Source organism: Gambusia affinis, linkage group LG10 (genome assembly GCF_019740435.1).
Source record: "Gambusia affinis linkage group LG10, SWU_Gaff_1.0, whole genome shotgun sequence".
NCBI classification, from domain to species: domain Eukaryota; kingdom Metazoa; phylum Chordata; class Actinopteri; order Cyprinodontiformes; family Poeciliidae; genus Gambusia; species Gambusia affinis.
In genome coordinates, this window is record NC_057877.1 from 19,048,054 (window position 1) to 19,060,969 (window position 12,916).

The window sequence follows — 12,916 nt, forward strand, 5'->3', positions numbered from 1 at the left end:
GAATGCACACATTGGTACTGATGTAGCATATCGCTACAGACTTTCTTGAAAAGGTATAATTAACATAGTGAACACAAACGCCTCTGGAGAAGACAAAGCTTTTTAATAATTTCTATATTAATCTTCAAACTACTTGAATGCAAACTGCTTAGGCACAGTGATGAAATGTAACACATTTTCCTGCAGATGGCAGCAAAGTCCTTTGCATTGCAATTTAACCAGCTGAACTGTTGTATGTTTGAACAGTTTATAAACCATCTATCCTCCCTTCTTTGTCCATCAGAATGTCATCCTGGTCCTCAGTTATGAATAGTGGCATGCAGTGACAGTGATTTGACGGATTAATGGAGCAGATCCATCGCTCATGCTTTGAACACAAGTACAAGAGACACAAGGAGTTAGGAGATCTTCTACTCTCTCTGTATTTTATTTATTGGGGCTCCATGGCTGCTCATGTACATCATCCATACTGAGCTGCGCTCTGCGCGGCAAATCAGTAAACATGTAGCACCGCGGCCCGCCTGACACGTTTATGATTCTGGCTGCAGTTCAAATGTCGGTAAATCTTCCCATATAAATGGCAGTCATAAACATCTAATGGGCTGCCATGAATATTTTAGAGCCCTGAATATCATACCGAAATGACCTCTGGATAGCTACACCCTTAACAAGACGCATTCCTCAGATGGACAACGTCCCCAGTCGGTGCAACACAAGGCGCCTTTTCTGGTTCTCTGGCTTTTTTTTTTTTTTTTTTTTTTTTTTGTTCTTTCATAGCGTGATTGGATTGATTTGTCATTTGCAAAAGGAAAGAGCTTGGCCACGGGGCTGTGGATAATCCAATTTATCGCTTTGCCATTTATTACAAATTTCTGTGGCTTTTGGGTCCACTGTCACATCGATTCGTTGATTGCTTGCTTAGCTGGGTCCTAATGAGCTGCTGTCTGAATCACTGCATAATCGCTGCCCTAATTCACTTCCTCGCCTACCCTCACACTCGGTCTGTTGGCTTGCCACTGTTACAGCAGAAAGGACTCGAATATCTCTCAGAAACTACAATTAGGAACATCTTTCCTGAAATAAAAGGTGCCATTGTGTATATATTACCCTTTGAAAAATGACAACACTTTCCTACTTTGCCAAATATTTTCACAGCTTGCAGTGAGAGTTTATAATCTGGGTTTAACATGTATATTCTCATCTAATCTACATGTAAGCAACAACAGAATGAATATGCATAAAAGACCAATTTTGAGGATGCACATTCAATTAAGGTTATATAATTTAAACTGAATTTTTTGATGTACATTTTGACATTTTGTCACTAGATGAAAGGATTGATGGCACAAGAGGATATAAAGTGGGTCACACATTTTCTCTCAGCAGAGACCTAAGAATTTGTTAAACATAGTCTATAAATATCTTTCTAATTTTATTTCTCAAGGTCAACATTTACTAACCTAAAAATGTCAAAAGGATTCAGTTTGCTCAAGTTTATATATTTTAATGTACACTACAAAGAAGGTGAGAAAAGAATAAGCAATTTTAAGTTACTTCAGGATGACAGAATTACACCAGAGAGGCATTACTGTATGATCTAACAGGTGAGGTAATATCTTTCATCATTGCATCCACTATTAGCTGAGGCACATTTGGCAGAAAGTGAACATTTTGTCCCCTGAGTTGATGTGGTAGTAGAAGACAAAATGGGCAAGAATAAGGATATGAGTGAACTTGACAAGGGCCACACAGGTATGGCTGCACAACTGGGTCAGAGAATCTCTGATCTGCAAGGGTCACAGGTATTTATCAGTCATGGAAAGAAGGAACAGAGGGAAATCCACAATAGGGATACGAGGCCGAGCTTCAAAGACAGCCAATGTGGTCCAAGCAGAAAGGCAACAGAAGCTCTACTCTTAGAGTACCTTGTACATGTTTGTATGTAAGCTGTGGATAAAAAAAGTCTGCTGACCTGATGGCTCAACAATTTTCCAGGGACATGCTTAAAAATGAAGAGGTAGTAGTTGTTATTCACAAAGAATACATATTTTTGTCATTAAAAAAATATATTTTAAAGGCACAATAACCACTTTAATTTTAAGTCTGAAGCATGATATATAATATTTACCAATACCTTTGATTAGTGTCATAATAATAGATTAAGATATTTTCACTATAAGTTATTTTACGATTACAACCATTTAACTTTACTTGGAGTCTTAAATTCCCCACCAAACTTTTAATTTATTTTTATGTGGTGGTTATAAAGAGTACTCTATACGATATCAGAAATCTAGTAGTCTAGAACAATAGTTAAATGCAAAACCTTTGGTCTTAACTCAATTAAACCTGATATTTTTTACTTTAAGGTTAGCAGTTATTTGAAGACCTTCTCCTGAGGACAGACGAGAGAGCAAATACCAACAGGTGAGGGGTTTCCTCTGCACCAATATCAGATTGGCTGGGTGGCATTTATCAAGCTTCAAGAGGGGCGTAAGGACACACCAGGATGTTTGTGAAGAGGCTGGTGGATAAATATAGGCGGGAGCTAATCAAGTCATCTATCAACAAAAAGATGCACCATCTGTTTGCTTCATCACTTGTCCTGCGGCTCACATATATTTATTTATTTTAGGATGCAGGTTCCAGTCGACTGAGCTACAAAGCAAGTGTTGATGCAATTAGACTAGAAAGGCTTAAGAACAGTAATTTCTCTATTAACAGATGGGAAAACACAAAGTATGTAGTATTGTAACTTTAAATTTTTTTTATGTTATCATATTTACTAATTCAATAATTCTATTCAAATATTTATTTGAACATTTTGAAAACATCTTGATTATGTTAATGCATCTTTTTAAAATAATTCCTAATTCAGAAATTAACCACAGATAAAAAATATTATTAGCATGGTTGCCACGCAGAATCCAAAGACTTGTGTGAAAATAAATATTGAGTTGCCAAGGCATCACACTGTGATTGTTAGACATAAAAGCAAAGCTCAATAGAAGCTTCACACAAAAGTACTGATGTATTTTTCAAAAGCAGTGATGAACCCAAAACAACTCTATTGGCAGTAACAAAGTTATAGAGTATAAGTGAACTATGATAATATAAGACAGCTGAAAGCTATTAATGTTCAAGCTAGAATTAGCCATTTAGCATATTGTAGGAAATTGAAAATTAGCAGATTAGAATTACCATCTGCTACTGTTTTAAAAGAAAAGTAATTGAAAAGAAAGTCCTAATTGGTTCGTGAATGAATATCAGTAGATTCTTTTGATAAGTGTACGTATTGAGCTTGCTGTATTATATTATTTTAACAATGCTGAATAACGGTCACTGTGATGAAAGTTTCTTTGACTTTGAATGATTGAATGCCCAACCCTCATTCGAATACATTGCCCCATTCCACAGGATTTTAATTGCACAAACTTAATTCCCTCCATGCTCAATTGGACCTTGTTAATTTATATTGCTGTTTCCTTTTATTTACTTATTTATCTTGTATTTATTTTTAAGAATACTCCATATGCCCTCCTTTAACTGCTCCCCAGGGGATAAATAAAGTCTTATGAATACAATATCAGGATAAATGTTTTGGAAGACAGGAAAAAAAACAAACATGCAAAACGGTTTTCAGACAACATTTCTTTAATACAAAGTCAACATATCTACATACACAGTGGCTTTTAACCAATTATTGTTTCAGTTAGAAGTAACAGTTTGAAAGTGGTAGCACTTGGCCCTCGTATAAAGGAAAAATGGTTTGCTGAGTTTCGGTTCTTTTTGTCGATATGTACTATATAAGCTTAGTTCTTTTTAATGAGTTTTTCATGGTCACTGTTACTCCCTAACCTTTCCACAATATTTAGCAACATTTTCCAGATAATTTTGTGGTTGTTTTCAGGAATTAGCATCTTTACTTGAAACCAAAATAATAACACATTGCACAAGCTTTAAGACGCTTTCACGGCTTCGAATTTTGGCTTTGGCCCTTTAACCAGTGAATTCCAACAGATTAGAGTTCATCATGAAACCTTACGACGTGAATTTGCAGCCTGTTTTTGGTAGTTTCAGTCCGTTCTTGGTTGCATCCCACTACTGTGTTTCATCCGAGTCCTGATTTCTTTCTGCATCCCGTCATGAAACATGGTTAAACAAAAAACATGATTTTATACAAGGCAACAGGGAGAAAAGTAATTTTAAATGTTGCAACTGAAGCATGTATGACCTTTTTTTTTCTTTCTCGCTAATCATACGTAATGGATTAACACCTTGTGATTGCAGGTAGTTAGACATTTGGCATTCCTGCAGAGATCTGTGAAATACCTCTGAGAAAAGTAGTACTTCCAGGAATCTATGCCCTTGTAATTTATTCGTATGAGGCTCCTTTAGTAAATTTTATCTATGCTAAAATGATGTAAAATAAAATAATGATTCTTGTGGTTAGTTGGTAGACAGTGAACCAACATATTGGTTTAATCCAACTTGTGGATCACCGATCTGGATTTGTGTTCCCCTCATTCAGGTAACGGGTGTGGGAACATAGGCTGGCACGTTTCCCAGTTTGACTGCTAGCAGGGGAAATTAAAGGCAGAAAAAAGAGAGGTAATTAAAGACCAGGGAGCAGAGCTGGAGAAAGAAGGTTTGAGAAAACAGGTTTCACAAACACCAAGAAGCTGGAAATCAGCAGAACGTTTGATCTGTGCATTAGTGTTCCCCACTAAAAGTATGAGATCTTTAGGGTCAAATGATACATATATTCTATATATATTTGTTTATTTACACATATACTCTAGATCATAGTGGATGTCTAATAAAATCAATGGTAACATTATGTCTGAAAATATAAGTAAAAAAAGAGAACTTTAAGAGGATTTTTCTTCAGATTGTGAGGGTTACGGTCTGTACAGAATCATACAAGGTACAGTACATCATTGGCCTGATATAGACATTAAAAATGCTGAGCGATGAAACCTCGACAGTTGTAGAGCAGATTACAAAAATCAACCAAACATAACAGCTTACTGATGATGAAAGACAATGTTTCAAAATAGAGTCCCTATGGGTACAAGTTAATTCCAATGGACACAAGCAAAAAAACAAGATCAGACACAAAGATGGCATCCCCTCAGGTTTCTTGAAGAGACATTCAGGGTCTCCAGAATTACACAATAATAATAATAACAATGATAATAAAAAACAAACAAACATATTTTCAAAGACTAAAGATAACAGGTATAAAACAAATTGAATGAAAAGAAAATGTTATTTCACACTAATTGTTTGGATATATCTTCTGATTCTGCATTTAAATATATATGCATGCGTAAGCAGGAATTTATTAATCTCTCTATATAGATATTACCTTATATCTATATATAGAAATACATGTACCCCTACACTGTCATGTTATACTTAGGATTTCTACGGTGAAAAAATAGAATGTCTTTTAACATAATATGAACATATAAGCATTTCTCTTTTTTTACTGCTAATTAAAAAAAAATGTGACAAACACATCTCTGTTAGAAAAAAAACTAAACCTGAAACAGAAAATAAAAGCTAACTATGTCATGTAAAATAAGTCATAATACAACATTAATGTTTTCATAGTGTTACAATAACAATAAGGCTTTTTTGGAAATCAGAAAATATCACACACAGTTCTGTCCATAGCTTCGTGGTTTTTTTGTGCACATCTGCCAGAAAGCCCTCACAGAATCCATTTGCTCAAGTGTACCAAAGCGCCGTCTTTGACATAAAAACTTTGTAATTTTACCTTTTATTTTCTCTTTTTTTTTTTGCAGTTGAATTGGGGTGTTTGTTTCAAGCTTTTTCTCCGTTTTGCCCTGGGGATGTGCAAGTAACAAGAGAAATTTTGCATCGGGATCCGACGTAGCTACTTGCTCTGGCTGTGTCACCCACTGGGTCATCGTCTATAAAATAGAGGGGGAAAACACCAAAGCGTCTTGTTTTGTTTGTCGACCAGTTACCAACCACACATACAGTGAAACTTGAGGGCCAATTCGTCAACAACATTAATGTACAACTTTGCAATTCCAAGCGGTCTTTGCCGCTATTGAGTTTCTTGTACAATGATAGAGGTGAATATAGAGGAGGATGGGGAAAAATGAAAACTGGATAAAAAAGCAGCAGTGGACAATGACGTTGTGTGGATGCGTTTCTGTCATGCCCACCAGGGCGCAAGGAGTTGGCAGAGCTGGCATTTTTTTTTGTTCATCAGTTTTCTCTTTATCCAAAGAGTCACACGCTCAGCATACACAAGATAAGCAGCATGTTTGGTTTTTAACAGAAGAGAGAACTTAAAGAGAGAAAAGAAAAATAGATTTTGTCCTCAAAAGACGAAAAAGTTCCAAACAATGATGATGACTGTTGGTCACTGTACACAAAGAAAGGCCCAAATTTGGCAGCGTTTCTTTGTTTGGTTGTTCCAAAGCCTTTTCTCCTCACTGGACTGAGGTTGGATGTTTTCTGCATCAGCCCCTTGGCGCCATGGTTCAAGAGAGAGACGAGATTGTTAAAAAACATGGGACAAAGTTACTGTTTGCATCATCCACATAAGATGAAAAGCCAAAAATTCTTACGACTGACATGGTTTTCCCTTAATCTTTGCCATTTTTTCTGGAGGAAGTTTTTACTGGAAATATCCTGTTGAAATTTTAACTCTACTAGGGTCACCTGGCTTAGGAAGCAGGCTTTCCACATTAATAAAATGGAACAAATTTACGATATGTGCTGCTGCTTTCTTTTTGACAACCACTGGGAGTGTGCTTTCTTAAAGCTCTTTGTGCTTACAGGCAGTTTGGTGACATTTTCTTAAATTGTAGAGGATGTTTTCTGCACAACTATTCATAATGTAATTGTATGTAGAATTGTGTAGAAACTCAAGGTTTCCTTTTAATGGCCGGTTTTGTTGTTCCGTTTCAGTTGATGCCCAAATGACCAAAGTTTGGGAAAACCAAGGAGTGGCCGCAGTTTGGCCATTTCTCAGAATAAAACTCAAAAGCAGTCAATAGAAACACTTAAACCCTTTTTTTTACATCCAGAACAGGCATGTGTCCCAGTCTTGGCTACATCCACCTGCTTCTCTCTGATTTTCGCTCCATTTTTCCTTCGATTGCGGTTGTTTGTTGCCGCTGTATCATAAAGATATTTTTTAGAAGAGAAATGTCCACGAATGTTTACAACTTCCTCCACTGAAACACTTGAGGTAAGGTAAGCAGTTCGACACTTTGATTGATACTCATCCCACAGCTTGAGCCACAGCCTCTGGTTGGTGTTGCTGAGAATTGTCTTCAGTTTAAATCATGGGCAATTTTCCTCTCTGCCTTGAGTCTGAATTGGAATTTCTCTTTTTCTGGTAGTATCGGGTGTTATTTTCTAAAAATTTACAGGATCCTGTTTGGTGTTTCTGAACGAGCAGTGGTAAAATGATCAACCGCCGCCATTTCAAATTTGAAACGTTTCTATGGCTCAGGAAACCGTTGAGTTGGGAGAGAAAGGGGCAACAGGATTCTGAGGGGAGGAGATGGCTTTTTACGTTGCATAGTGATCAAAGCTTCCTAAGTACTCCAGAGCTGCGTGATAGCAAAATTGGTACTCGTCCTGTAGGAAAAAAATTAAAATAAATTAGGTAATTGTTTTGCATTTCCACCAACAAGAAAGTGTTTTTTTGTTGGTCTTGGAAAATTTATCACCTCAGTCTGGACCATAGCTGGCCTCTGCGTCCGAAGCATCTTCACTGTTTGGAAGATATCTACCACGCCCTCGTAACGCATTCTCTCCAGGACGATGCTGAGGGTTATGAAGACTCCAGTTCTTCCCACTCCAGCACTAGATTTAAGAATCACGCAAGAGAAACAAAAAAGATGAAGAATTGTGCTCATTGCAAACACATACAAAAAAAAAAGAAAAAGACATCTGTTATGGAACGAGCGTGGGTCCATATCAATAAACAATGAATGAAAAGTGACTTTATTTCAATCATTCTGTTTTTCAGAAATGTCAAGACCATTGAAAAAAAGCATTGAAAATGATGCCCAGGCGCTATACAATATGTGCACTGAATGCATGACTAATACTCCCTTTACATGCAAGAAGGCGATCAGCCAAAGCTGCTTTAACAAAAACCTTGAGCACATGTACATTGCTGTCTGGTGCGTCTCATTCTCTTCCACCAGATCATCTTTTGGTTTTAGGGCAGACAAGTTTGCTGGTCAATTAAACAGTGATCCCATGGTCATTAAACCAGATATTAATACTTTAGGAAGTGTGGGTAGGTGTCAAGTTCTGTGGGAAAAAAGAAATCAGCATCTCCATGAAGCTCTTCAGTAGAGGAAAGTGTGAAGTGCTGTAAATTCTGCTGTTAGACGGCTGTCTGATTTTTTAATACCAGACTCTGGGATCTTGATGTTCAAATTGATATGCAAAATTTACTTTCTTTTTCACTTTAATCCAAAAATTGGATTTTGCACCAGTCAGTAACCAGAGACATTTTGTCTGGTTCAGCAATAGCTTAACTCAAGAAATGTAACACATGTAGCCCCTGTCTTGAAGGTGTGTGGGTGTGTGTTGAGCTTTGATGCACTCCAACCACAGTCTAGATACAACGAATCTCTTCCGAACACTTTAACACTTTATCTTTTAAGGCTGTCAGCTGCAGTTTTTTTCTTCCACTTAGCTTTCCATTTATATTCTTGAGAACAGTGAGACATTTTAGCAATGACCCTTCTCAAAAAAGTTAATGACTTTTTGAGCAGCGGTCAACTCAGCACTCTTCCCAATACTGAACGCCAGATTTCTGCTTTTCATGTAATTTTCTGCCTAAAATTTCTCCCATTAAATAATTGTTTTTTTCATTTATTTCTATGTACATTTTTGTTTGAATTTTATGAGAATCATTATCTTTAAGCCATTATCACGAAACCCTAAAGGAAAAAACATATATAATTTTGTGCTTAATAATTCTGTCACATTTCTGAATTTCACTTTTTGAATGAATTACTGAAGTGAATTAACTGTTTTATGATGTCCTGCTTTATTTGGGTGAAGTTAGTCGATGTTATCCTTGTGTTCTTATTCCTTCTGCATTCAAATTACACCTGAAAGGTAAATTCAAATTTTCTAAAATTCAGACTTTTCATAAAATACAAAACTCTGCATGTTGATAGCTCTGACTTCCTAGAAAGGAACAAAAATCCACAGCAAAAAATGCTGCTCAAGGTAACAAGAACAATGGCAGCAAGGAGACAATTTGCATGCAAGAACCCTGCGAATCCACTTATACATGTGCCTCCATTCTTGTCCTCAAGGACACATTGCAAATCACACACATACACACAAACAACATTTAGTCTCATTAAGCGGCTCTTTCCATGTGTTGGAAGAAAAAAAAAAAATAAATAAATAAAACAGCCTGCTGCTGGTCCCCAGAAATACAGCTCGAGTTTTAACTGAAATACTTGAGAGTTGGCCCTGTAAGCTGCTTTGCTGCGAAATGACTTCCACATCACCAATGGAACAATAATTGATATGACAACAGATTTATTTGAGCTTCTTGCCTTTGATGCCACTTTGTAGGATGAGGAGTGAAAATGATGGTTGCAGACACTGTAGCTGACAACTGGGTGTGTGTTGGTCGACAAATGTTGCTCATATTATTTCACCAAATCGAAACAATAGCAAACGCAGCGCTCGAATCACGCAACGCATACAATCCCCCCACCATCAGGTGCAAAATCCTGGCCCACCCAAAGATGCTTCCTGCAACTTCTCCTTCAACATCCTCCTGTCCAGATCCAAATCTTAAAGAGCAGTGAGACACTGCAGACTGAGAGGATTTGGTGTCCCCCCATTCACAGGACGTATTCATGCAATTAATAACAAAAAGCATGTGGCGCTACTAGATAGAGGGAGCGTAAAGGAGGAGAGCAGGCAGAGCTAGAGAAAAAGGATCCAGGAGGATGGCTGGTTGGGAAAGAAGAGCGAGCGAGAGGATTAAGGAATAGGCAGATGACAGACTGGGAAGTCTGGTGATGGAAAGCGCAAGAGTAAGAGAAAAGGGAGACATAAGCTCTTCTCGTGGAGATAAGAAAGCCCAGAAGAGGAGGGGAAAAGCAAAAAAAGAGAAAGGTGGCTGCTATACTGCAAAATAAAAACAAAAATCCATCCCCCCAAAAAATATGTTTTCAAAATAAAAACTCTTCAACACAACAGCAGTCTAACAACCATATGATTTGGCTGATTTTCTGGATTTTGTCTATTTACTATTATTTTAGTCTTCTCTACTCAAAAACTCTCATATGACAGATGTCCAGATTTTTGACAGATGTCCAGATTTTTCTTCCTAGACCTCAATATCCTAGATCTTGAATATCAACATATCAGACGTAAAAATATAAAACAGCAACTAAACCTATGGAATTACTTGGCTTTATTTAACATATAGTAAAATACCTATTCGTTACTATTTAATACCTGTGTTTTAATATTTAATAATAGTAAAATAGTAAAACTATTCATCCCTTTCACATTTTTACATCGACTTCAAAGTGTTTGTGGACACACAGACATCTTTATTTGGGTAGGGATTATCTACACAAAGATGTGGAAAAATAAGAGAGGCGTTTCAAAGCCTTCTACAAAAAAAAAACCTACTTGCAAAAAGTTGAATGAAGGTCGGTCCTAAAAAAATAAATATCTTAAATGTCCACTGCAAATCTACCAAGTAATTACCATGTACCCAAGCTAACAAACGGGGCAAGGAGAAGATTTTTCAAATGGACAGAAAGCCCATTTTCAGTTTTCCAAAAGGCATAACACAGCCAAGAGACCTTCATGCAAGTTTTTGGAAACTAGCTAAGTGCAAAAGGTACCACTGCACATCACCCTGAACAAACCATTTCCACTTTGAAGTATAGTGCTTGCAGCATCATATTATAGCGATTACCTTGCTTTTTTAAGACACTGAAGATGGTTAAAATTGCTGGCGAGATTAAAGGCAGTAAATACATGGCAATTCAGAGTGTAAAGCTATTAGCTATGCTTGCTACAGTTTAAAAGACTTTAAACTGTAGCAAGCATTTACTTTCAGCAGGATAGGTCTCCTCAAACATGTCCACACTTACAAATGAATGGTTTTAGTCAAGAGATGTATGTTAGGCCTGGTCAAATAATCCAACATAGAAATTGTGGCAAGACTCTGGCGCTGCCCATCCAATCTGACAGAGTTATTTAAGAAAGACGAATTGGCAAAAATGTGCGTCTCAACACATAAAGTTTTGAGACGCAAAACTTTATATGTGTTGTTGGAAAGACATGACAAAACAAAACACTTTAGAGCTTTAATTGCAGCAGAGCCTGGCTTGACAATGTACTGAATCAGGGGGTGAACATTTGTATATGCTGCATTTTTCAACTTTGCATTTGTAAAACATTTTATAAACATATCCTTCTATTTCAGCTTTTCAATTATAAATTTATTAAGGGTTAGTCTATCACATAATATCCCTTTAAAACACATCTAAGGTTGAATTGGGTCATAACAACGTGAAAAAAGTTACCACTGCACAAAAATGCATTTGCAAAGTATCGTAATTTACATAAAGACATTGCTTATAGTTATTTTGTATAGTGTGTGTTAGAGCATGCATGTCAAACTCAAGGCACAAAGGTCACATCCGGGCCATGGAAGTTTTTTATGTGGCCGTCCAGATTTTTCATGATTTTGCAATCGTGGAAATTCACACAAAATCAACAAATCCTCAAATTTTTTCACGCTAATACATAATTATGAAATTATTGAAACTTTTCAGCAAAGAATTTGAAAAACAATTGCAATGTTCTTTAGTTACTGATCAATGTGAAAAGGTGTTCAATATTGTTTAAATCTCAGAAGTACTTGTCGGATGCAGGGACAGTTGTTTATTAATATTCTTCCAGTTTGTTCATGGATTTTATTAATAGATTCTGGCACCGCCAGCCCTTGAGAACATGCAAGATCTTGATTTGACGCAAAATTAAAATGACTTTGACACTCCTTGCTCAGAGTGTAGTAATGTTTTCAGTAAACTGACATTAGTTAATTCAAAAAAAACGTTTAGGATTTTTAATGTGATCATTAAAAGGAGCAGGTATGTGAATCTTGGATTTGATAGGCTGAGTGCCTTTCTTACAGTCGTGCTGCAATACCTGCACCAAACACGGTAAGAAAACCTTCGCCTTTTCAACAGTCTCACAGAAGGTTTAAAATGTTTTTGGAGCTCCACTTACACATATTACAACCCCCAGAGGACCATTTTCAAGTGGGTGACATAATTTTTGATTGTAACACAAGGAAGCTGATGTCATGTTTCATGATGTAATGGTGTTTATGTGATAGTAATGTAAAGCAGAAATGACTACCTGGCTCAAAGGTAAAATGTCTTTATGAAAAAATAAATCATTCTATCAACACACCATGCATCTATTTTTAACCCCGATGGTACAATAAAAACATGTGTCAAAGTTTACACTGCTTTTCTTTTTTCTAGGTTTCGTGCAAAACCAGAGACGCACACAAAATCTATTGTAAGTCAGAATCTTTGACATGGGTCTTCTTCAAGGTCTAGCAATGAATATACATAATCTGACTTTCTACCCTAATCCAGCTGGCCAAATTAATGATGTAAGTCTCCTTGGAAGCTCCACTCCAGGTCATAAAAAAAGAAATCCAACATGAAATGGTCACAAAAACCATGAGAAGGGCTCTGTCATTTTTATCATCTCTGCTTTTTCAAATACTAAGCCTCTTCTAAGCCTTTTCAATTTTGAAGGAGAAGAACCCGTTCAGGAGCAGAGGTTGCGTTCCACAGAGGCAAAAAGGAGAGAAGGAATCATGAAGTTAGAACTC

General features: G+C 36.7%; 1 protein-coding gene across 16 annotated transcripts in view; it reads right to left on the reverse strand.

Moving 5' to 3' along the window:
* Positions 1 to 3,636: 3,636 nt before the first annotated feature.
* Positions 3,637 to 12,916, reverse strand: part of ptprsa (protein tyrosine phosphatase receptor type Sa) — a 240,092-nt gene continuing 230,812 nt past the window's right edge. For all 16 annotated transcript variants that reach the window (XM_044130252.1, XM_044130248.1, XM_044130254.1 and 13 more), the window contains 2 exons: positions 7,725 to 7,860; positions 3,637 to 7,632 (listed from right to left, as the gene is read on the reverse strand). In XM_044130252.1, the coding sequence (XP_043986187.1) occupies positions 7,564 to 7,632; positions 7,725 to 7,860 (205 nt within the window). In that variant the 3' untranslated portion in view covers positions 3,637 to 7,563. The remainder of the gene's footprint in view (positions 7,633 to 7,724; positions 7,861 to 12,916) is intronic.